General features: G+C 56.3%; 2 protein-coding genes across 2 annotated transcripts; both read right to left on the bottom strand.

Moving 5' to 3' along the window:
- Positions 1 to 9,584: 9,584 nt before the first annotated feature.
- On the bottom strand, positions 9,585 to 17,040 carry LOC138731563 (indoleamine 2,3-dioxygenase 2-like). The gene is made up of 10 exons (XM_069877555.1): positions 16,936 to 17,040; positions 15,692 to 15,787; positions 14,994 to 15,113; positions 14,682 to 14,800; positions 14,275 to 14,289; positions 13,899 to 13,998; positions 13,583 to 13,700; positions 13,107 to 13,158; positions 11,163 to 11,311; positions 9,585 to 10,487 (listed from the first exon to the last, which is right to left on the bottom strand). Exons 1-10 carry the CDS (start codon positions 17,032 to 17,034, stop codon positions 10,117 to 10,119), a joined length of 1,239 nt encoding a protein of 412 aa, XP_069733656.1. The 5' UTR covers positions 17,035 to 17,040; the 3' UTR covers positions 9,585 to 10,116.
- Positions 17,041 to 17,608: 568 nt separating this feature from the next.
- Positions 17,609 to 24,632, bottom strand: LOC138731453 (disintegrin and metalloproteinase domain-containing protein 18-like). Its single transcript, XM_069877395.1, is given in 16 exon segments — positions 17,609 to 17,821; positions 18,192 to 18,277; positions 18,280 to 18,552; positions 19,244 to 19,324; positions 19,624 to 19,807; positions 20,575 to 20,683; positions 21,452 to 21,650; positions 21,937 to 22,026; positions 22,300 to 22,486; positions 22,924 to 23,057; positions 23,205 to 23,286; positions 23,393 to 23,559; positions 23,797 to 23,868; positions 24,105 to 24,170; positions 24,271 to 24,335; positions 24,593 to 24,632. Coding segments are annotated over 16 exon segments (2,043 nt in total). The 3' UTR covers positions 17,609 to 17,613.
- Positions 24,633 to 24,715: the final 83 nt, after the last annotated feature.

Genomic DNA, 24,715 nt, shown 5'->3' on the forward strand with positions numbered 1-24,715 from the left:
TACTTTTCTTTATCCAGCCTATGAAAACTAAATCAGATGCTGGCCTCTGGGATGGTAAGACAGGTGTTGTTATATCAAGCACAGCCGGCACAACATTAATTCTGCACGAGGCAGGCAGGAGCATTTGTTATTAATGACTGTGGCTTGGCTGCAGCCAGCAGCTCTCGGCACCTCTTTACAGGACTCCTGTGCCACTTCTCCTTCATCAGCAGCCTGGGGCTCTGAGCCCCCTGATCCAGTGGGAGGTGTCCCTGCTCATGGCAGGGGTGGAACTTGATGGGCTTCGAGGTCCCTTCCAAAGCAAACCAGTCCATGATTCTATGAACTGTGGCTCTCTGGCAGCAGTGTCACCGTGTCGGGGCCATCCTTGGGTGGTGACACCGCGAGTGTGGGTGGGACTGGCTTGAGCAAGGGGGACCCTGCACTTGTGGCTTTGCAGGATATCTCCATCCTGCACGGGCAGCAGGAACACGTCAAAGCTGCCTGGCTGTGTGAATGCTGCCACTCAGCCACAGGAGCCAAGCATCGCTCTTAGCAGGGAGACCATATAAGAGTAAAGTTTGTGCTATTACTGATAATGAATGTCTCCTCATTTGTCATAAATTCTCTGCTAAAAGTACGATCACCGAGTTAATAATGCAGTGCAGGACATAACGAATAGCCAGTTACAGTGAGTAAATCATGCCTGGTAAGAAACAGAACAGAAACACAAGCTTCTGGCACTTTTAAAAGCCGGTACCCTTTTAAAGCACCCTGCATGAAGCAAAGCTGAGCTGGGAACACGGTGACTTCTGGCATGAGATGCCTGCTGTCGTGGCGGCTGGAGGAGCTGGGGATGGGAGGGGATGCTGGCTTGTAAAGGAGCCAGGGTTCTCCCATTGCTGGAGGCTTCCCAAAGATGCTTTGCAAAGGGAAACTCGTAGCGTGGTGCTCCCCACTCGCAGTGGGAGATGATTACTAGAGAGAGGTGGCAGGTGGCCAGCGCGAGCGTGCAGTACAGCTGAAAGCCTTGTTAAATGAGAGCCATGTCTGGCAGGGATGCACATGGGCAGGGTATAAGTGAGTGGGTTTGCTGGGAGCCCAGCTGGTTGCTGGGGGAGGCTGGGGGGACCCCACAGCCGGGCGATGAGCAGCAGGGCTGCTCCCTCAGGTGGGTGCTGCGTGCCGGCAGCGCCAGCGTCCTGAGAGGGCACCCACCCCTCACAGAGCAGCTCCATGTGTCCCACTATTTCCATGGGAGTCAGGGAAAGTATTTTAATAACCTGACTTCAGCATCTTCCTCCCGGGTCAGCAGGACCAAGCATGGCAAAGAAAGTTTAGACTTTCAAGCACGAACAAGCTTTTTCTTTCTCTGTCAAGTTTCCTGTTTGATCTTCCTGAAGGAGCCCGAGTACCAGTCGCTGGAGAAGGGTGAGTGCAGAGCCGTCTCCAGTTGTCAGACAGTTCATTGTCTGGTGCGGAGTGGACAGGCTCACGGGAAATCCTGCCTAGGGGCTGGGACGCAGGCTGCCCGAGCCATTGTTGCAGCCCAACCCATGGGCGATGGCACCAGACACACGTCCCGGCGCTCAAGTGTCCCCCTTGTCTTGGTTCTAATCTCTGCCGAGCTGCTTCCTCTGCTGTGAGAGGGGTGGCAGACAGGATGCGAGCCTTTGTGCTGCCCTCGGAGCCCCACGGGCTGCGGGCCAGGGCTGCGTGCAGGGGTCAGTGCCACATCTGGAGCCAGATGTGCAAAATGGCTCATGAGCGGGATGCGGGGCCGTCAGGGTGGAGGCAGAACAGTGGCAGCAAGCAGTCGCGAGGCAACGCCGGGGGCTCAGGGGGTGTTAAGGTGCTGACCTGCGGTACCTGGCAAGGGCTGTGATGGTGCAGAGGGGATTCTGGGCTGGGCAGGGGCTCAGCAAGCACTGGGGCTGATGGCCCACCTGGGGGGAAAGTGAGCCCGCTGAGGCTTTCTGAGCAGCAGACTTGTTCGGCTTTTGCAGTGGTGCCTTTCTAGATGCTTCCCAACAATCACGTAGCCTAATTGTTACAAGCGAAGTGATGATGCCTTGTTTACAAGGGAGCCTTGTCTTTGTTCTCCAGATCTGCCCTTGAATCCTCATCAAATGTCAGCACTGGGTTATGGGTATCTCGCTCTGTCTGCACCAGGTTATTTATGCCGGCAGTTCAAACAAAAAAAAAAGAACATTTTTAGAACTGCAAGTTTATTTCAGCTCCGTGTGGGAGGAGAGGCAAGGGGAGAGAGATGATGCTGTGTGGATGGAGACTGGAATGGTCAAAGTCCTTTGCAGCCCCTCAGCCAGAAGCACAGCAGATCAGTGAGCTGCTGTTGTAGAGCCTGAGCTATGACGGCTCCTGCTTTAGCTCTGGGTGGGCAGAGGGGTGGTGGCAAACCAGAAACCGGTGTGGTCTGTGTGCTGAAGTTGTCAGCATCTACCTGGGAGAAGTGAATCAGATTTTCTGCCTGCCTTTGATAGAGAAATCTGCTCATCGCAAGGGTCTCTCTGAGTCTCATTGAGTGGGAACCGCACCGGTGCAGCCACCTCTCCGGCTTAGGAAGGTACCTGGGGAGAAGCTCGAAGGCGCTGACCCTGCAAGTGGCCGCGCTCTAGGAGGGACTGGGGGAGCCGGGGATGCACCCGGAGCTCCATACACGCCACTCTGACGTGGGGCACAAATGGAAATAAAACACATTTTCTATCAATAAACAGTGTTGAGCATGACGTCAAGTTAACGAGGCTGATGAGCTTGTCTCCAGAATCCTGTCCAAGAAAGAGCTGAGTCAGATCTGGCCGTGGTGAGGCTTATGGAAGAGCATTTCCCAATGCTGTTTAGGGAAGTCTTAGAGAGAAAGTAAACAGTCTGGTGGATAACTGACCCAAACCCTCGCCTCTCATAATGGCAGCAGCCAGCGTAAGGAGGATTCCGATGGAGCAGAGGGGCCGGTGCTTGCCCCACTCACAGGCAGGGCCGAAGCAACGGCCGCCACGAATTCTCAGGCGCCACATTTGGCCGGCAGGCATGTGAACACCAAGTCTCTTGTTCAGCAAATTCATTGGGAAGAAAAGGGATTGGCAGCCTTGCTATGGGCTCCTGGCCTGACTCACCCGGCGGCTCGCGGGGCATCCCACTGCGAGCGAGCCGTGCCCTGCGCCTCCACAGAGAAATACAGTGCTCTGGGAATTCTTCTCCCCCGGGGCTCCGCTCTGTTGAGGAAACTTCTTTGATCAGTAGGAATTAAACCAGGAAAATATTTTCCGTTTCTGTCAGGATAAAAACGGCTCAAGCCAGGCATGATTGATTGCCGAAAAACATTGGAGCAGCCCTGGAGCCGTTTCGGAAAGCTTCCTACTGTTCCTGCGTACAGTAAACATGGAATATATTTAGCTGCAGAGCCCAGCATGAGGCAGCCTCTTACTGTAATCATAGCAGCGGCTCGTCTTCTTTTCTTTCTATCCTAAGAAGTGGGTTTGACAGGGCCCTCGGGATCTGGAAGCGTTTGCCTCACGGGCTCGCCAGGCCTGCCTGGAATGCCAGCGCCTTTGTTTGCCGCTGTTTACCGGGGGTAGCAACCACTGACCGCGGTGACTAACTGGGCAAACAGGCACTGGGGCGGCCGCGGAGCTTCCCGGCGTGTCCGCAGTGACGGTGACTAACCCTGCCACGAACGGCTGCTCCACACACTGGGGAAAGCCTTCCCAGCCTGCTTTCCCCTCCTTGGACCCAGAGTGTGGCCTGTGGGGACGGCACCTCTGCACCCAGCAGGTCCGCCTGGCACTTAGGGTACAGCTTTCCACGTGAGGAAAGGCAGGAATGGGGTCTGTTCTGACAGCGTCAGCCCCTTGGGTCCTAAAATGCAAACTTGGCTGAGCTGGAGTAAGAGTGAGCTAAAGGATGGGGATGATGGTCAGTTCTTCATGTCAGACACTTCAGCCAGCACCAGCGACCGCAGATACACTCTCTGGATATTATACATGCAAATAGTGGCCATGATTTATTTACTGGAAAACCCCATGTTTCATAATAATGCACTTTCTTTGTGGTATTTATTATTCAAATTACTCTAACGCATCATCATAAAGCAGGAACCTGCTGTGCTCATCTCTGAGTAAACACAGCAAAAGGCAGCCCCGGCCTCAGAGAACTCGTGCTCAAAGCCTGAGGATTCTCCCACCTCCCCTCTTGGCTGTGACGAGCCCGGAGCTGCTCCGGCAGCGGGAGAGCCAAGCTGGGGAGCTGGTGTCTGCAGCTGGAGCAGGGGGTACACAAGGACCTCATCTCCTCCCCGCTCCACTGCCGATGAAAGGGTGCCCAGAAAGGGGAATGAAAGCATCACTGCTGCTTTCTCGTCTCCGAACACAATCGTGATGCAGTTAGAATGCTTCCCCTGCCTATGGAGGAGGGGAGGGGGCACAGCAAACCCCTCTCATCCAGGTGTGAATGTCTGAGGGGAACCCAGCACAGTGGAGCTGGTGGCCCCAGAAGGGACAGCCCTGTATTTGTCTTCTCTGCAGCAATGGCTCTTCAATCTGTTCCTGACTCCCCTTCCATCTTAGGTGTAATTTAGCAGCTCCTCTCCTCCTCCCTCTGTGCTGTAATTAGCGCTTGTTAGCTTGAGTCATGTCCCTTAATCATATCTGGGCTGCAGCCACTCCTGCCAAGGTGAGTAATTCCTGGGCAGAGATTCCCTCTGCCTTTCCTCGGCTTTTGTCCGACACAGCACCAGGCACCGGGCAAGTGGCAGCACCAGAAAGAAGGTGAAGGCAATTATTTTCCATGCCCTCCCAAGGGGAAACAGCAAAGCAAATTTGGTTGTTATCAATAAATTGCTTTGGGACCTGTGGCTGAGTCGTGCCAGAGAGGAGAGCCCCACTAGGAGACGAGTATTGGCTGTAGAGAGGTTATCACCGCCGTTCGTGGCCGTCACCGGCGTCGCCGTCAGGGCTGCGTGCGCCACTCGTCCTGCCTGGCGTGTCATAACGTCTGTGCCCAGAGCAAGGTGCCGAGCCGGGACAGTCAGGGGCTGCTTCCACAGAGCTGGGGGGGCTCAAGCTGGGGTGCGAGGGGCAGCGTGAGCAGCCGCCCTGGTGAGGGGCTCTCCAGGAGAGCCCCAGGGTGCTCCCTGTCTGTGATGCAGCAACAGCGGGGCTGCAGGTGTGGCAGCTTTGGGGGCTGGCGGCTTTTGGTTGTGCAGGAGGGAAAAAATCGAGATGTGACCATCCGGAGCCTGTCAATCCTGAGAATGAAGCAGGGGCAGAGCTCACCTCCAGCCCTGCCGGCAAGCAGGAGCTGGGGGGTTGCTCTGGGATAAGCTGGAGGCAGGGAAAGCTGGGGATAAAAAAGAGCAATCCTGGCACAGAATGGGAACGCATGGAGAAGAATGACAGACACGCGTCCGGCTGGAGCAGGCGGCAGTGGAGAAGAGACCTTTGAGGCTGTAACAGCAGCCGGGAGATCCCGAGATGGGGCTGCAGACCTCCCGGGCACTTAAGAAAGGTTGATCATGAAACGTTTTATAGCTTATGAGGAGCTCATAAGGCAGCCAGGACCTGGATAATGGGAGATTTTAATTACTTGGATATTGATGGACATAATAAGTGTGCAGCAAACCACAAAGGGAGACCTGTGGCTAGAGGGGAGAGTGAGATTGATCTACGCACAGCATGCTAAATAACTTAAATCGTTCCGAGCCTCCACTGGCCCCAGTTCCAGGAGCAGAGCCAAGTATGATAAATAAGGTCGGGGTTGGGGAGTGTCTAGAATCCAAATGTTTGTATTCTTGTTCGATTTCAAATATTGAGGAGGACAAAAGCGGTAGCAGGGGCGGCCGCAAAGCATTCGGCTGCATCTGCCCGGGGCTGAGACGCCTTGGGAGCAGCCCGGCCAGCAGGAACTTTTGCACAGTGGTGGAAGGTGACCGGGGTGAGACTCAGGCAGGGCGAGGAGGCACCCGGAGTCTGAAGCAATTGAGGAGCAGGATGGAAAGTCTGAGCAAGCAGCGTGGGTGGGATGGCGGCTGCCGGGCTGGGCACAGCGCAGGGAGCTGGATCTGGGTGTGAGCAGGCTGGGAACCACGCCGGGGAGGGCAAAGGCAGAGATGGGTGATGTGGGTGCCGCTGGGGAACCTGCAGCGAGGAGCTCGTTCTTGGGTGCTGTTGCGAGCAACAGCCGAGAGGTGGGAAACACCGTGCACCACCGTCCCCCACCCCAGGACACGGGAGGGTTTGGCTCTGAGCTGGGTCTGAGGGCAGCACCAGGACCCTGCAGAGGCTGCTGCTGTCTCTACCCTTGCCCAGGGGAGGTGGTGAGGCTGGGGGACAGAGCCAGGGACTGTATCTTGCGTAAGGCAGGGGGGTGGGCACCCGACAGGCATCACTGCAGGGCAGCCAGGCGCCTTCCTTCCTTGGACCCTGCCAGTGCAGCATGCACAGGGCTCCAGGGATGCGAAGCACCTGCCTCAGGTAGAGCAGGAAGAAGATTTTGTGGTAAGGTGCAAGAGATACCCTGGCTTGCCTGGGTTGCAGAGGAATTGGATGTGGGGTGGCTCCTGCACTGCAGATTCACAATGGAAATGTGTGCATCATCACAACAGGGGCTGGGCCTCTGTTTGCAGTGATAACAGAGTTTTCTGTGCGGGCGGTGCTCATTCGGGTCTGTTGGGGCTGTTCCGGCTGTGGCCAAGGGCTGCAGCATCCCCCCTGGTTCTGCTCAGCTCCACGGTTGTCTCTGCCCTGGCTGACACAGCGGGTGCTGCCAGATTTGGAGGAGATGTGAGATCCCCTTCTTGTTTGTGTGGAGCCTGACTGCAGGGAAAAGTCTCTGGGGACAGAGGTCTGGGGGCAGCCGCTCTGAAAGGGGATCTGCTCTTTTGCAGGTTTTCCCTTGATGAAAACAAAATTCTCTTTAATAAAGAGCTGTGGGAATGGGCTTCATCCTGCCTGCCCGTTGCAGGTGGCAGTGCCGGCTGTCCTGTGGGCTCAGGTTGTCCCAGCTGGGGTCTGGGCTGTGACCGTGGCTCAGCTCTGGATTTCCTTTCCTCTCTGTATCACTCCCAGTGGCAGGAGGGCAGTGACACCCCATGAGCCGCTGGCTGGAGAAACAGGAGGTCTCCAAACAGGGTGCAGTGGATGGAAGCAGCAGAGACCAAAGCGTTACTGCCTCACCTGTGGCTCTGTACAGGTGACGGAGAGCTCTGGCTGGGCTCGTCCTGGGCTCCCCCAGCGCCTGACAAAACAAACCCCTCAGAGCAGAGCGGGACCTGGGTGTGCAGCCCCGTTGTGCTGTGGGCAGCGCATCGCAGTGCGGCTCCTGACAGCGGCGCGCGCGATGAATGCCAAGCACCATGCTATTCTCAAAGGTATTGTGGCATTTTTAGGCACAGGCGTAAATTATTTAAATGCAACGTGCTTGCAGTCATAAATGCATCTGAGACCTTAGATGTCTGCATCTTGTGATCAATACTAGACAGAAGTGGTTTGGAAACAGAGAGAAATCAAAGCTCTTGTGAAGCATCTGTCCCAGCCTGCCAGGAGAGAAGACGGGAAGGGTCTGTGCATCACTGTGCATCACTGTCTGGGAGCTGGGAGTGCGGCAGGATCCTCCCTGAATCTGACTTTAAAGCAGATGAATGTGAATTTAAAAGAACTGAATCTGATTAATGCGTGTGCTGTCTCTGGGTGAATCTCAGGACTGAACTCTGGTGTGGTGAGCCCTTGCTGTGCTGTTGGCAGCCTGGGAACCCTGTGCTGACCCTGCTTCTGGGCAGCTTTTTAGGCACATTCCTTAAACCCCAAAATCGTGTGTTGAAGGTGAGCATGCCCACTGGTGCAGGGTCACCCCTTGGATCTCCAGAGCCCTTTGACATCTCTCCTCTGGTTTCTCAGCTCCCCTTTTCCCTTCCAAAGCAGCACAAATCCCTCCTCCTGAGTTGGAGCGGCGTTGCTGTGATTCTGTCGGCCCAGGGCCCGGGGCTTCATGAGGGTTTGTGGCAGGAATGAAACCTCCCTGGGGCCCTTTGCCCCTTCCTGGCGTTGGCATCGCCTCTGCCCAGCGAGGGCTCGGGCGTCCTGCAGCACGCGTGGAGCCCAGGCACCTCCCTGCAGCGCCAGCCTGCGCCACCTCCCTGCGGGTCCTGACTGGATTTTTCATTTAGCCAGAGACTTTTTTTTTTTTCTCCCCTCTAAGTTTGCTGTTTTCCTGAAATGGTCTGAAATGGAACAGACTAGGACAATCATCACAGTGAATTATTTCCTATATAAAATATGCAGCAGCTATTCAGAAACAAAGATCAAGTGGAACGAGGGCTGCCAGGCAGAGATTTAGAGTTGCTGACACGTTCCCGTCAGTTATTTACTGACGATCTCCTCTTCTCAGCCCCAGTTTTCAGGCTGCCTTTCAAAAGAGGACACAAAATAAAATTTAGCAAGGAGCTTTAATAATTCAAGCTGTCATGTGCTGAGCCTTTTGTTGCCCTTATGGGAACAAAGCCTCATTTCAAAGGACCTTGACTCTGTTCCGATTGTGCAGGAGAAGTGGCACTGCCAGAGCTATTTTTGCCCCGAGACACCGATTGGGCATGAAACCTGTCTCTGGTGGCCGTGCCAGCGAAACCTGGGCAGGCAAAGCACCCCAGCATATGGCCTGATTTCCCTAAAGATGCTGATTCCAAGGAATTTGGGGCTGTTTTCTTGTTGTTAAAGGGCATCTTGGGAACCTGGCGTTAGGAAAAAGGCTTTAGTGTTGCTCTCGGTGCGTAGATCTGCCCACCCTTCCCAGCACAGTGGGGTGAAGTGAGCCCAGTGCCACAGCCTGGGACCAGGGAGGGATGCCCGGGGCAGCAGTCGGAGCCCTGGCAGCTGTGCCGAGCCGCAGGGCTTTTTGCTGGTCTTGTTTCTTCTGCTGCGGCGTCTGTGTCGTAGGAGCCTGCCTGACGGGTCCTGGGTGGAACCTGGCATCAGGCTGGTGTTGCTCTGCTTGCAAACACCTGCTGGGGAATGTGGGGCTGGCTGAGGGGCTTTTCCCGGCCCTGGAGGACACTCTATGTCCCACTTCCCCTGCCACAGCGTGATGTTGTTCGCTGAGAGTTAAGAAAGTGAGTCCGAATATCTCAGATTTGCCCCCGTGACATCCTGAACTCTTAATAAATCAGGAGCTGTGACGGAGCTGGCAGTACAGAGAGAAACCTTGTGCAGCAAATCCCAGCCTCCTTGACCCCCTGCTTTCCCTCCCGCTGCTCTCTTCTCTAATCCACTTGCCCCTCTCAGCTGATTTGAGCCTTTTCAGCGTTGTTCCCAAGACTGGGGAGTAGGGGTTTTCAGCAAACACCCACTGTGAGTGATTATGGTCCATCTTAGCCCCTCCAAACCCCACCACGGCTCCTCTCAGCTCCCCGCTCCCCTCTCCTCTGCCGCCAGGAGCCGAGCCAAAAGCTGGTTTCTGTCGCCACCTCGCGAGGGAGAAGCGCTGGGATGTCTCGCTGGAACAGCCAGGGAAGAGGCTTCGGACACAGGGACCGGCAGCCCGGCTGGGTTTGGGGACTGCTGCTTTATTTATGGCTGGGTAACTCCAACCGCCTCTGCGCCTGCAACCCCGCAGCTTGTGGAAAGATGCTGCCCACATCTCAGTGCCCTGGAAGGATGCCTTGTCCATCCCAGTGCTCTGGAAGTATGCCTTGTCCATCACAGTGCCCTGGAAGGATGCCTTGTCCATCACAGTGCCCTGGAAGGATGCCTTGTCCACCCCAGTGCCCTGGAAGGATGCTGTGTCCATCCCAGTGCCCTGGAAGGATGCTGCACCCACTGCAGTGCTGTGGAAGGATGTGGCACCTATCCTAGTGCTACAGAAGGATGCTGGGTCCATCCTAGTGCTGTGGAAGGATGCTGTGCTCACTGCTTGACTTTTGGGGGTTATCAACAGCAGTGCTCTCCTCCCTTGACAGCCCAGAGTGTGTTCCCCATGTCCCAGATGTGTGTGAGTGGGAAAGGGGGTGCTGAGAGGAGGTTTTCAGTGAAGGTTGCTGTGGTCGGTTTTGGCTCGTGTGCCACAGGCACGAACCAGGGCCATTCGACCTCCTGCACCCTCTTTGAGCATTGCCTAGCAAACCCTCAGAGCAAGTCAGGGTTTTATCATCCCTTCCCTGGTGGTGTCCCTGATGCTTTTCAGGAAGCTGAAGATGTGGGACCCCCCAGTCCCTTTGTTCTCCAGCGCGGCCGGGGGCTTCGCCATGGAGGGTCCATCCCTGCCACCCATCTCTGCCCGCCCGGCTTTGGCTTTGGCCGCCGCGATGGTGATGTATTTGGTGACGATAGTGATGTGGTAGGACCTGAAGTCTGCCAGCGCAGCGATGCACTGGTTGAAAGCCGTGCAGAGCCGTGTGTCTCCGGAGGAGAGCACGTGCTGCTTCAGCGAGGGAGCATGGTGGATCTCCTCCACAAAGGCTCTGTGGGGACGGGGCATGTAGTCCCTCATTCTGTGCAGGAAGGCAGCTGCAAGACACGGGCAAAGAGAGAAATAAGTTGCGGGTGAGTGGGTTAAAGCACCCCGATGCTCTCGGAGAGCGGCCAGACCAGAGCACTGGTGCTGGCGCTGGTGGTACCCGACTGCCTGCACAGCCTCCTGTCTCGGTGCCTCCAATTAATTGAAAAAGAAACCCCATATTAGGTCAGTGCTGAGCTAGGGTTGATCTCAACCCTAAAAGGCAAGTTTTATCCCTTGCTCCTAGACTTTTGGTTTTGGGTTGTGTGGGTTGTTTTGCAATTCGAGCGGGTTTGCTAATTTCTGATAAATCCATTCCGTCGTGGGCAGGACTGATGCGAAGCCGTGTGAATGGACAAGCTGAGTTACTGACAGGATGCTGGCGCGCACTGCTCCCTCATCTCTGTACCCATATATAACCTCAATGAAAAGTTGACATGCAAAAAGCCAAGTCTATCCATCTGGGAATTTTTCCTGCCAAAGCCTTGTTTGTAGATTCCCTGCGTAATGAGTGGGGCACAGCCTCGTCCCAGCCAGGCTCTGCGAGGGTTTGGCGAGGGCGAGATGGGCGCGTGTTCTGTCAACTGGCAGAGCTGGGCACAGCCATGGGAAACACTCTGGCTCAGTTCTTCCCCTACCCTGTAGCTGCTTAGGACAAAGGGACAAAGGAAAAGCAGGTGACTTACTGCTCTGCTCGCTGTGGTGGATCCCCAAGAACTCATCAAAAGCGTGGAGGATGGTGCTCTGCGCCGCGCTCCCTCCTGAGTACGCCATGGGCTCCTCAGATACTCCCTCGTATATCAGCCCATCCGGCATGGCGGGGTTATCTTTCCAGCTGAACGGGAAGAACGGCAGTCAGGCAGGGAGCGGCTGTGGGCGGCTGATAACGGAGGGGCCGCAAGAAGGGACCCTGGGCTGGCAAGATTGAAGGAACCCTTCCTGACCCGGCCCATGGATTTCCTCCTCCTGTCTCAGCCTTGACAGCTGTCCTCAAATGCGAGATAAGCTTGGAAATCAAACACAGGCACTCAACAAGGTCATGGGCATAGGGAGAAACCCTTGAGTATCCATTGCCTAGGAGTGGGGATGGTCCCGCGGCATCACCACGCACTGGTGAGCTCTGCACGACGTGGACCTGGGAGAAGCTGCCCTCGTCTGGCTGCATTTCCACCTCTGGCCCGAGCAGATGCCGCATGGTTTGCGGGCACAGAGCTGCTCTGGGGCTGTGAGAGGCTTCTCTGGGCAGCAGCGGCATCCAGCATTAATGCTCTGAAATCCCAGTGGCCACCAGCTAAAGTCAGGATGCCTTTGTGGCGGATGGAGTTACCCAAATGCTCTCCTGAGTCCTGGAAGTGAGGATATTTCTCAGTTCTTATTACTCTTGGGATGATGTCTTTAATGACAGCACAGGACGACCTCCCTTTATTTATTTCAGCAGAGCGCGAGACTGTAATGTGATTTCCTCCCTCTCATAAAGCTGCTTGTCCTCAGCCAGGCCAGAGAACTGGGCAGCATCAGTGCCCCCAGCCCTCCCCCCGTGCACCATTAACTCACAAACCCTGTCACCCAGCTTTCTGCGCCCGTTGTGCAAACATGGATAAACGTTCGCTCGCCAACGGAAAAAGGATTTATAATTTCAGAGAGAGATAATGTGCCTGGCACAAAAATATCTCCTGACCTTCTGAAGAATGCACTCTTTCATGAAGCTTTCAGTGCTGGCTGTGAGGGCTGTGTGACTGCTGGAGCAGATTTTGCACAAAATGCAGAGAAAATAGATCCATTATCAAATACCATAGTATTTTTAGCTCTCCCAGGGATGTATTTATAGTAAGCTTTACTAGCGGGAAGTCCTTATAAGCAGAAGGGAATGTAAAAGGCATGTTTTTCCAAGCTGATGACCAACAAGACAAGGTCAGCTTGGACAGAAAATGAGAGAAACTTAACCAGGATGCATGGAGCCTTTTGATTCAGGAATGCTGAGATCTGCTGGAGAACAGTAAAAATAGAATCCCCTGAGAAGCCCGGGAGCGGATGGGGGTGCTCACATCCCCACAGGGAAGGTGAGGCACAGTGACCCTGCAGGGCTAGGCTCTCAGGGCTGTGTTTTTGCCCATATGACTTTTTTTCAGTATTTGGGGGGATTTTTTTTTTTTTTTGACTTAACAGAATTGTAATGGAGCAACAGCAAGAGGCTCATTATAAATGTTTCTGTAAGATGCAGGGGGAAGAGACCCCACTTGGCTTCAAGTGTACTGTGTGTGAAGTAAAGAGAGTATTAGCCTTCTGTCAAAATCATTTGGCCAAGATCAGGAATGGTTCATTTTAGCACAGTTAAGGGCTGTTGTGGTACAGGGATTGTGCAGGGTCTGAGCCAAGTGTGGGCTGGAGAGAAGCGATGGGGAGGCAGACCCCAGCCCTCTGCCATGGTCCTTGCTGGACTGAGGGCTGGGAAATCTTTCCCTTGGAAGGGACAGGATCACATCACCCTCTGGGCCACCGCTGCCAGACCCAGCACTGCCCCACAAGACCCTATTCCCTGCTGGGGAAGCCGCTTCCCACCACCTCCCATGCTCCCCCATCCCTGGGCGGTGCTGGTGCAATGGGTTTGGAGGGAAATGTGCTGGACTTACCCAGAGAGAAAGATCCGGATCACAGTGTAAAACACTGCTGGATCCACATAGTCTAGGAGGAAATCAGAGCACAGATGTCACAGTGGGCAAAAGGCAGGAATTCCCTCTGCATCGGAGCTGCCCCCGCTGCAGCCGAGGCGACCCAACCCCATGCCCAGGACCCATCCAGAGGGGCAGGCGCATGCCCCCTCCTCACAGTCGGCCTCCCCAGCAGGGCTCTGCTGCATGAGGCACAGCATCGCTGCTCAGGGTAGCTCACTCTTAGACCCCATGCTTTTACCCCCTGTCCTGTCTGGGTGCTCAAACACCACACGTCACCCTGGGAACACTGAGGCTGCCGCCTCCTCCCGCTCGGTCCCTCCAGAGATGCTCTATGGGCTGAGTGTGAGTGCATTTGTGCTAATGCACCCGATGAGCTAAAGCCTGCACAGCGATGTGAGGACACGAGCTGCCCTCCAGCTGAAGGTGGCTGTTACCGTGCATCCGTTTCAAAGCCTCGCTCATGTCCCCGATGGCCTCTGCCAGTTCCTGGAGGGCTTTGTGCAGGGTCTCCTCATCGCGCTGCCCGATGGCACGAATGGCCTGAACGATCGCCTGAGAGAGGAGAGGGAGAAGATGAAGGGATGAGGGGCTGGAATGCACAGCAGCTCTGGACACCCCCTGCCACCCACCCCGGGTCTGCCCTTTCCCCAGCCCATGGACAAGCACACAGGGGATGGGTGCACCTCGTATGTGCGAGACTGTGGATGCTTTCAGGGTGAGCAAAGAGCTTCGGGGGCAGCGGTTCTCTACCTTAATGCCAGGCACAGCTGCCTTCTCCACCAGGAGGGTGACAAGGATGAAGCCTCGCAGGCTCTCTCCCCCCGGCAGCGAGATGATGGTGTCCAGGTTCCTGCAGGGGCGACCAGCGGAGCAGCCGAGGGCTGGGGTTAGGAGGTGCTCGCTCAGGATCTCCCCGTATTCCCCAGGGTCCATCGAGCCCCGTGGCCCAGCCGCGGCAACAGCACTTGGCCCTTGTCGCAGTGGCACTCGTGGCTCAAAGAATGAGCTGGGTTTGTTTGGCTCGTATATCAGGAGACAAGTTCAGCCTGAGCAGAGCTGGAGGGCTGAGCCAGTTCAAACAAAACCAATACTGGTCAGAAAATACTTAAGCATCTTAAATACTTACTCAATTTCCAGAGGCCTGAAGGTGTTTCGGTTATTGCCAGCAAACACATAGGAAAGGAGAAAGAAAGAGGTTATAAGTGGTTGCAGCGATGAGCTATGCTCCATGAGACACTGATGAGTTCACTGGCCTGAGGGAAGCACAGTCCCCTGGGCAAATGCTCCCCGATGCCCCCCGCTTCCCACTGGGCACACAGCAGCCCCGGAGAGCATCGCTCCCTTGTGCCCAGCAAGACCCTTCCCCGTGAGGCAGACCTGCAGGGATGTGGGTTTTCAAGGGCTTTTGGCAGATCGAGAGCTGTTTGGGGATGAATTGCTCCCATTGTGCTGTCTGGGACCTGCTGGGGGCTCTTCACTTTCGCCCCGACTGCGGGGAGAGCTGCACTCAGCCTGTCAGCGTTTCCCGTTTACCCGTTGGGGTTCTTCCTCCTCCAGTTGGCCAACACAAAGTCCACGTGGCTGAGGATAGGGGGGAGGCCGAGGGCCTGTGAGACCTCCCAGAAGGGGACAGCGAGGTTTCGAGGCAGGACCTGAAAGGCACAAAGCCCAGGAGAAGGCAGGACACTGTCAGGCTGGTGAAAGGCGCCCGGGCCACGCAGGAGGGGTCACGCTCCTGCTGCAGCCTCAGGAAAGCGGCTTTGCTCGCATGGAATGAGTCCCAGGGAAGCAGCATCGGCCCCCAGATGCCAAGCAGCAGGTGAACTTGCTCTGCATCGCTTTTACCTTCACGGTGCCCTCCTCACCCTCCTGCCAGACGTAGCCTGTTGTGATGAAGCTGAGCACCAGGTGCGCCAAGTGCAGCTCCTCTCGCCCTCGTAGGTGCCGGGTGCTGAGCTGTGGCATCTGCCAGGGAGACCCTAGGGAGCAGGGGGCACCGCAGGCGATGCCCAGGGCCCCCACGGTGGGGGCTGCCCCCTCTCCCTGACTTTGCTGCCTCCCTATAAGCCTCCATCCCCTCCCTCTCCCACAGCATTTGCTACGGTTCGCTGTTGCTGGTTTGTGAGCGTTGACCATAACCTGCAGGACTTTACTCAGAAAGGCATCTCCCTACCTTGTGCTGGGATGCACATGAGAGCAGCCGATCCCTATGTGCCAAGGGGTCTGGCTGGGCTGGAGGCTCCCGGAGAGCCTGGGCTGCTCATTGTGGAGTGTGGCCGGGATGATCCGCAGCTCTTGCGATATCCAGGGGGTTTCCCTGCCACTGCACTCCCTGCTCCAGCCCTGGCCGCCTGGGCTGGCTGGCGGGACCTGGGATCTGCTGCAGGAGTTATTTCTGTGCCAATATCAGGCTTTGCATGGCCTTAACCCTGTATTTTTGAGCCCTTGCTGAGGACACGGCTGTGCTGCTGGTTTGCTTTTCCACTGCTCTGTCAGACCAAGGTCTGGGAGCGTTCCAGAGCCAGGAAAGATAACACAGGTACCTGGTGAACACGTGAGCGGAGCTGGTGGCTCACGATCAGCTGAGGCAGGTGGTGGGCAATCTCCATCCAGGGACCATAGGGTGCTGGCAGCTCTGTCTTGGAAGCGAGAGGAGAGAGGGAGAGCTGTTAATGCACAGAGAGCGGCTGCACACGGTGTCATCCTCCTGAAGAGGAGGCTTCAGGGCTGTGCTGGGCCAGGGGAGCAGGCTGCTGCCCTCCTCCTTCATAAAACAGACAGAGGTTGTGGGAAATGGGACACAGAACATCCCAGCACGGGCAGATTGCCTGGGAGAAGTCACTGGGCTTAGAGGTGATGGGTCGGTTGAGGGAACCAGGCTGGCTGCCCCGGCCCCTGGAGCCGGGCTCTGGGGAGGCAGAGGGGAGCACATCCCTGTGCTCTCCTGCGCTGGGGTCCCCTGCCAGCCGTGGGATGGCCACAGCTGTCCTGCAGCTCTGGGAACCAGTGGGATGCTCAGGGAGTCACTGGAAAGGCAGATGGAGCCTGTCCATCCCCAGATGGGGAGGGTAACCCTGTGCTGGGGCATGGGGGTGCTGGGACAGGAGCAGGAGGGAACAGAGATAACCCCAGCCCTGGGTAAACTCTTCAGAGCTGAAGCCAGCTGAGAGCCAACACCCAAACTCTCCTGCTTCAGTCCCTGCTGTAGGATCCAGGGAGAAAAGGGGATCAGAAGAGTGATGGGGACACATGAATTTGCAGAGGTGTTCCTGGGGCCACACTCACGCCTGCAGGGAAAGGAGAGGAGCAGGCGCTGCCAGCCCAGGCTCCCAGCATCCATCCTCCCTTGCACATCGTGGCTAATGGCTTGTGTCCAGTTCCCACTCTTGTATTACTGGCCTTCATGACTGCGAGTTAATGGATGATAAACCAGTATCTGCCTGCCCCTGAGTGGCTCCAGCTGTGAAGTGAGCCCAGCGATAAACGACACCACTTTCAGCACAGGAGATCTGCACTCTAACTGCTCTCCTCACTCTCCCCGAAATCCTGTAGTGCCAAGGCTAAGGTGGGAATTGCAAACGCCTTCTCCTCACCCCTCTGCCACTTGCAGCAGCCAGTTCAATCCTTTTTAAAGCAAGAGGTTTGTCCTGCGGGTGCGGGCTCTGCTGCTTTTGTAATAAAGGAGCCTTGACCAGAAGCCCCACCAGAAAGCTGCTCACCAACCCCTCTACTTTTCTGTTCACTGTCCTTTGCAGCACGCAGACGCGGGGGCACAGCTGTCTCCTACCAGAGGATCGGGAAGAAGGAAGCCATACTCCTCCGAGACTTGAAACCTGGTCAGTGCCAGGGGCAGCGGGGTCTCCTCCGTGCCGTGTCCGGCCTCCATCTCCCGCGCAGGACTGGGATGTGCTCTGGCTCGTGCGGCTGCCCCGCTCCTGGTATGTGCTGAGCCAGCACCGTGTGCCCCGGCTGCGGGAGCGAACCTTGTCCTGGGGGGAGCCAGATCTGGCCACCCAATGGCCAGAGCGTCCGAGCAAACACGGTTAAAGGTTGCCGATAAGGAGTCATCATGGAGCACGCACCGATCTCCATCGCTGTGGGCATCCGCCCGTGGGGAAGGCTCCAAAGAGCTGCCACTGGAGCGCTGTGTGGCAGGGAGTGAAACTCCCCGATTCATGTTTTGTGTCACTTAAGGGTTTATCTGTATTTCCAGCAAGCTGCCTGATGACTGAACTTGAGCTAACATGGTCACACACGTCACCTTCCACCAGCGGCTGCGACCCGGAGTGCCCTGGGGTCCCAGCGGGGATGGGGGGTGGCGGGGGGCTCCCCTGGGCAGGGTGTGGGGGGTTGCCAGGGTGTGGGATGGGGTCTCCCTCATGCAGTGTGGCCAGCAGTGACAGGGGCCGGTGACGGCCCCGTGGCACCACAGAGCGCAGACACGCAGCTGCACCCAACGCCTTTATTAGCACCTACGCCACAGCCCTGACGCCCACTCTGGCTCCAGGTCTGAGGCCAACTCCAGGTCCAGCTCTGGGTCTGTGCCCAGCTCTGGGTCCATCTCCAAGTCCACCTCTGGGTCCGGCTCTTGGTCTGGGTCTGTGCCCGGGTCTGGGTCCAGCTCTGGCTCCGGGTCTGGCTCTGAGTTGTTGCCGCCTTTCTCAGCAGTGGGGCTGCAAGGAGAGATAGCAGTGCCTCAGCCCTAAGGAATCTCCTCATACCCTTCAAGAGCATCACCTCAGACCCAGGGATCACCCTGTACTCTCCTGGGAATCAACCTGTATTCCTCTGAGAATCACCCCATACTGCTCTGTGGGCATCGCCTTAGCCCTGAAGATTATCCCATACCCCCTGGAGAACCACCCCATACCACTCTGAGCATCACCTCAGCCATGGAAATTGCCCTATAGCCCATGGGAATCACCCCATGCCGTTCTCCAGAGGATCACATCATTCCCCACAGGGAATCATCCCATACCCTGCCGGGAATCATCCCACCTTCCCCGGGGTGCCTGTGGCCGTCTCCCCCAGGGCCCCACTCACCCCTGCGTGCGGGGGGGCTGCCACCAGCAGCGCGGGCACAGCCCCAGGTACCGGAGGAAGAGGCAGGTGGCCCCAGCGAGGACGAACGCGATGAGGCTGGAGCCCAGTCCCAGCCAAAGCAGCGACTGCTCCACCAGCGCATGCGGCTGGGGGAGCTCTGGAAGGAGACAAAACGCAGAGTGGGGTCACCCTCCGTGCCCGCGCCAGGGACCCAGCCCAGCACCGTCCCCCGCAGGCACTGACCCCCATCCATCAGCCTGAGGTGGCTGTCGATGCTGCCCCCGACGGGGGATCCCCACTGCCGGCAGTCGGGGGGCTTCCAGCCAGGGTGGCAGTGGCAGTGCCTCCTGTTATTGCACACCTGAAAAGCCCGGGGCAGGTGGTAGAATCAGAGAATCATAGGATGGGTTGGGTTGGAAGGGGCCTCAAAGATCAGCCAGTTCCAACCCCGCCACCACAAATTCATACAACGCCTCTCCTGCCTGGACCAGCACCCGTCTTGCTGCCACTGGCTGGGCTGGGACAAAGCTACACACGCTTATGAGCATACTGAGAACTGAGGAAGACTATCAGATGAGGAAAACCCCATAAAGTGCAGGCTCTAACAGCCCTGAGGCACTGAACAAGCACAAACCGTCACCCTCCTGCAAAACCTGCTGCCTTTCTGCCTCAGGGGAGTGGCAGATCAGCAGTCCCAAGCAATCCGGAGCCCAGCAGCCCTACGTGCATCACAGTGCAGCTTTCCTACCCCTACAACCACACAATGTTTTACGTGCATGAGCTCTGTTGCCCTCAACATTATGTTTCTTCAATTTTGCTTTCTTTTTTTGTCCCCTCCATAAACCAAACAAACCATCAAACTCTCCGTTTTGGCAAATAAAGCCTCATTATATGTCAATCCTGGGTTTAGGACCAATAGCTTAAATGATTTTACTCCCTGCACCAGCTGGCAAGGTTGTGGCTTTGCAGAGCACCAGGCTAAGGCAGGTGTTTGCCCAGCTCCCCCCCAGCCGCAGGGTCCCTGGCAGCAGAGCCGCCGCGCAGCGCCTTACGCCGTGGCCGTGGCACATCACCGCGGGGTTGCAGTCGTAGCCCAGGACCGAGTGGGGTTGGCAGGTGTTGTTGATGCACACCTAGGAAAAACCACAGCGGCCCCAGTTGAGCGCTGCTTCGCCACCACAGCACCCAGCCCACCCAGTGGGGAAGTATTTCTACTTCTGGAAACACAACTTTGCTTTTAGAGGCTACATTTCCTCTCTCAGAGCTGGGTTACATCTCACATTTACACCGTGCCAGACATTTAATGTCACGTTTGCATGCGTTTGTAAAACCAAGTGCAGTTATGCTGCAGAGGAATAAATATTTCTAAATCTGGTTTATTGTTTACAATTTATATCTGACATTTTAGATTTTTTATTAAATGTTTTCCTACCTTTCCAGCACCACACCTGGTGCCTGGTGGGACCAGAAGAGGATCCAACCTGGCTGGCATGTTCAGGTAATGCAAAGACACACACAAATGCTGGCGCACTTTGACGTAGAGCACGGCAGCAGTGGATGAAGCAAACGGCGTGCGGCTCGGGTAGGTGCAGATCAGCTTCCCACACCTGAGGTTCCTATAAAACCAGTTTGCACAAGATGCGGATCACACACAGGCTGATACGAGTGCACACGTGCTACCGATGAGACACCCTGGTGGAGCTTGAGGCCATTCCCTCTTGTCCTGTCCCCTGTCCCTTGGGAGAAGAGCCCAGCTCCCTCCTCTCCACAACCTCCTTTCAGGTAGTTATAGAGAGCAATGAGGTCTCCCCTCAGCCTCCTCTTCTCCAGGCTAAACACCCCCAGCTCTCTCAGCCGCTCCTCGCAATCCTTGTTCTCCAGCCCCCTCACCAGCTTTGTTGCTCTTCTCTGGACTCGCTCCAGAGCCTCAACATCCTTCTTGTGGTGAGGGGCCCAGAACTGAACACAGGATTCGAGGAGCGGTCTCACCAGTGCCGAGTACAGGGGGAGAAGAACCTCCCTGGACCTGCTGGTCACGCCGTTTCTGATCCAAGCCAAGATGCCATTGGCCTTCTTGGCCACCTGGGCCCCTGCTGGCTCATGTTCAGCCACTGTCACCCAACACCCCCAGGTCCCTCTCCTCCAGGCAGCTTTCCAGCCAGACTTCTCCTAGTCAGTAGCACTGCACAGGGTTGTTGTGCCCCAAGTGCAGGACCCGGCATTTGGCCTCGTTGAACCTCATGCCATTGGTCTCAGCCCAGAGGTCCACTAGACCACATCCTGCTCGGTGCTTTGGAGCTCCTGCTGTCAGCCAGCACCCCTTGGTGCTCGGTGCCATCGGAATGCACCAGTTTGGGGGAGCGCGCCCTGCCCCGGGCCATACCTCCACTTGCAGGCCCTGTAGCCCTGGCGGGGCTGGAACCCGCAGTGTCCGAACCGGTCCCGCTGAATATTGACTTCCTCGTAACAAGTCACAGGGGCGTTTTGAGAACCTGCAAGTTTAGTAGTAGTATTTATTACCATTTAAAGGAACACCAAGGTACATTTCATGGTATCTGATAACTTCTTAATTTGCCATGCAGATGCTCTCCACTAAGAGAAAATACAGCATCTCCCCCTGAATCACCCAGCTCTCAGCAGTCCTCAACTTCAGAAACACAGGGTTAGCAAACAGTAGGTCAGCACTCCTGCTTAACTTCACACATGGATAATAATTCACTTTTTTTGTTGCTGTTTTCATACTGTGAATACTTGGGAGAATACTGTGCAACTGAAGTGCATATTAACCAGGTTAAAAACCAAGCTTGAAATGCTTCCCCAAAGCTCTGTTCTTCTCTCCTTACATGCCCTCTCAACCCCTCTGCCCTCCTTTCAGGACCTGCACCCACCCTTCGAGGCTCTGCCCTCCCTCCTGCCCCAGAACTGCTGGCACAGGGACAAGCCAGACAGGAGGCACAATTCCTGCACAGAGCACTGTGCCCAATCACTCATATCAGATGCAGTTCCCTGAAGCCCCTCCTGCTTGAAACTGGATTTGGGGTCACAGGGGAGGCATTGGAAATGAGTTCCCAGCCACAAACCCTCCTTTCCACTGAAACCAGGCTGAAGACACCAAGTGAGACCGGGGCGAGATGGGTGCAGCAGGGAACAAAGACAGACTGAGCATCGCTCCTGCTGCAGCCGCCTCCTGCCCCAGCACAACCAGAGCAGCTCCAATGCAACCAGAGCAGCACCAGCGCAACCAGCACAGCCTCTGCTACCTGGCCCGAAGAGCCGCTGGCAGTGCAGATCTGGCGACTGGCAACGTCCCTTGTAGCAGTAGCCGGTGCTGCGCTCGCAGCTGTGTCCGTCCTGCACGTAGAGGTCGAGGGGACAGGAGGCGGAGGATCCGTTGCAGAACTCGGGCAGGTCACACTGCACGTCAGCAGCGGGGCGGCACGGCGTGTTTCTGGGTCTGAACTGGACGCAGAGAGAAGACCCTTCCCGCCAGCCCCCACCAACACCAGCGCAGTCCCCTCTCAGCCCCTCCCTGAGCCATGTCCTGATCCCTCGAGATCGCATCCAAGGTGTCTCACACGTGGCCGTCACATGCACACAGGGGGGACAAGTCCAGCCTGCCCCCAGGAATGTTTGCCCAGGGGTGAAAGCCCTTCCAAAAAGTTTGTCTCCATCTTCTAGCATCAAAACACATTATTTCTTAAAAAATAAATAATGATCTAGCAATAATTATTGAAACATGCCTTACCTGACAATGATTACAACACAATCCAGAGGAACATTTCACTCCTGGCTTAAACTGACATGTTCTGGTACAGCATTCATCCTTCAGGCATGCCTGGAGACACATCGCAAAACCCTGTTATTCTACCTTTCTGTTCCCCCAGACATTTTTTGCTGTCAGATGTTCTCATCACCCTACACTTGGGCAATAGCCAGCAGAAGAAAATGGATAAATCTGCTGGCACATCGATGCCATCGAAGAAACAATCTAAACCCCAGCACCATCCTTCCTGAGCTGCCCTGCCTGCTCCAGCCGTGCCCGTAGGCTCAAGGGCTCGTTATCCCAAAGGACACGTCCGTGCGTAGCTGTAACTCCCGCAGCACCCACCCAGGCTGTCCCGCAGTCGCACTGCTCGCCCGGCTCCACCACGCCGTTGCCGCAGACGGCTGCTCGCTGGTAGCCCAGCCGGGGCATGCGGGCAGTTCGGAAGAGGCAGGCGCCTGCACTGCGCTTCAGGAAGGTCTCGAAGTCCCTGACGTTGCAGGTGCTGAAGGGTTTTGCCCCACTGAAATGTCTAAAATAAAGCCATTATCCATGCTTGTTTGAGCTAACACATCCACCACCATTCACCCTCTCACAATCTCTGCGAATCAAGGGTCTTCCAGTTCACTTACACCCCATTTTGCAACACATGATTAACTGAGGCTGAGAAGCGTTCATAAATACCTTAGGTATGGAGAGAAAAGGCCTCTTTTTCCAAACTAATCACTGAGTCATAGATTCACAGAATGGTTTGTGTTGGAAGGGACCTCCAAGCCCATCCAGAACAGAACAACATTCCCTGAGGACATCCCTGATGAGAAGACATCCCACCACCATCTCCACGACGTGCAGGAAGGAGCTCGGATGGCACTGACCGTGGCCACGGTGCTCGGGACCCTCATCTCCTGACCTGCTCCATCTCTCCCTGCTCCACAGCCCCCGGGCATTGATGGGACCTGAGGAACTCACAGTGCCTGCGGGCTCATCAGGCAGATGGGTCTGGGGCAGCGGCAGCCTCGGGAGTCGGAGCTCATGCCCAGGCTGCGTCCCAGGAGCTGGGCCAGGAGGATGGAGAAGGACTCCAGCGTCACGGTCCCTTGGTACTGGAGAAAGGAGAGAGCAGGGCTGCTGCAGCTGGGCTTTCCCTGAGAACCCCAGCTCCGGCTGTGGATGCTCCCGTCTGTCCCTGTCACCCATGGGTGAGCTCCAGATTCATGGAGCCGCACGATGTGGGGACAGGAGCATCATACCAAGGCCACCGCGCCAGCAGCGTCTCTCTGACACGCCTTTCCCGGAGCCGCCGCTCCCACCAACGCTGCCTGGTCCCGGTACCTGAAACACAGGAGCACTGCACGGCCGCCCTGCCTGGGACACCTCACCGCTGCGGGGACGTGGGAGACTCAACGTCCTTTGGTGAGCAGGGAAAGCTGTATCTTACACCAAGAGATAAGCGATGTCATGCGGCTGCTGGGTGAGATGGGACCGTTTCCACTGTACAAATCGCTGTAGGAGGTCACTGGCTTCCCCTGCTGTCGATATTTTATTCTCCTCTGTCCACAGCTCCAGTGAGGACAGCACAATGGTCACGTTAAGGGGATTAAACAGCTGAAAGCACAGCAGAGGGACTGTCTATTCTCACGCCTTTGGGTAACTCAACATAATATGAGTGAATCGCCATGGCTCAGAGCTCCTGCCAGACCAGGCCCGCCCATCAAAGTCCACACATGGTGAGCCAAGACCTAACCTCCCCCTACAACCAAAGGCAGGTGGGAAATAACAAGGCCAGTATGAACATCAGCTCCCGCTCACCTTACTAGAGTGTAAACCAGACCGAACACTTACAGTGCTGACTGAACTGAAGACCTGGATCATCTTCTGTGTCGCGGCGTTCCTGTCTGACCCCATGTAGTCGTACTGAAAAATAACCCAAGAGGACACAGGAGCAGGCAAGGTGTTTACCACAAAGGAGCAGAACAAGGCTGAAACGCTGAGATGACGGCCACCACCTAGCATGTGAATGGGAGCTACAGATTTTCCTTCTTTCTTTCCCACAGCACATGTAACTTCTCCAAGGGAGACACAAACGGCTTCATTTTTGTGCTCGGAGGAGCCAGGCACACGCGAGGAGGAGGTGACTGACAGGGACTTACCAAAGCCTTGTCCAAAACGACGTATGCTTGGAAGTATTTGGAAGATGGTGCTTCCGCTGAGAGCAGCTGGAAAAGAAACCGGTTTCCAATGCCCAATGCAGCGCCCATGCCCCCAGCCAGCACATCTGTCCCCCCACCCCACAGCTGGAGCCCCAGCCCCCCATACCGGCTCGCCCGTCGTGTTCTCTGGCAGCCGCTGCGGGATCGTGAGCTGGGCCAGCGCCTGCGAGCCTGGGGAGAGGGAGCTGTGCTGGGGAGCAGGACTGGGGGGACTGGGACCGGGATGGGGGAACTGGGAGGAACTGAGAGAGAGGATCCCGGGGAGACATGTGACTGGGAGGGACTGGGAGAACCTAGAAGGGCCTGGGGGGACCTGGGGACGGGGGAGAACCTGGGGGGACTGGGGAGAAGGGGAAAAAGAGGATGAGGGAGAAGGGGGGTGACCACAGGAGACTGAGGGGAAGTGGGAGGGACCAGCCAGGACTCACACAGCAGCAGCAGCAACAGCAGCACCCATCGCAGCCCCATCCCTGGCCCACCAGAACCAGTAACAGCTCCGTGCACCAGTACCAAACCCACCCCTGCGCTTACAGTACCAATAACGGCTCCAC

This window comes from Phaenicophaeus curvirostris, chromosome 27 (genome assembly GCF_032191515.1).
Source record: "Phaenicophaeus curvirostris isolate KB17595 chromosome 27, BPBGC_Pcur_1.0, whole genome shotgun sequence".
NCBI lineage: Eukaryota > Metazoa > Chordata > Aves > Cuculiformes > Cuculidae > Phaenicophaeus > Phaenicophaeus curvirostris.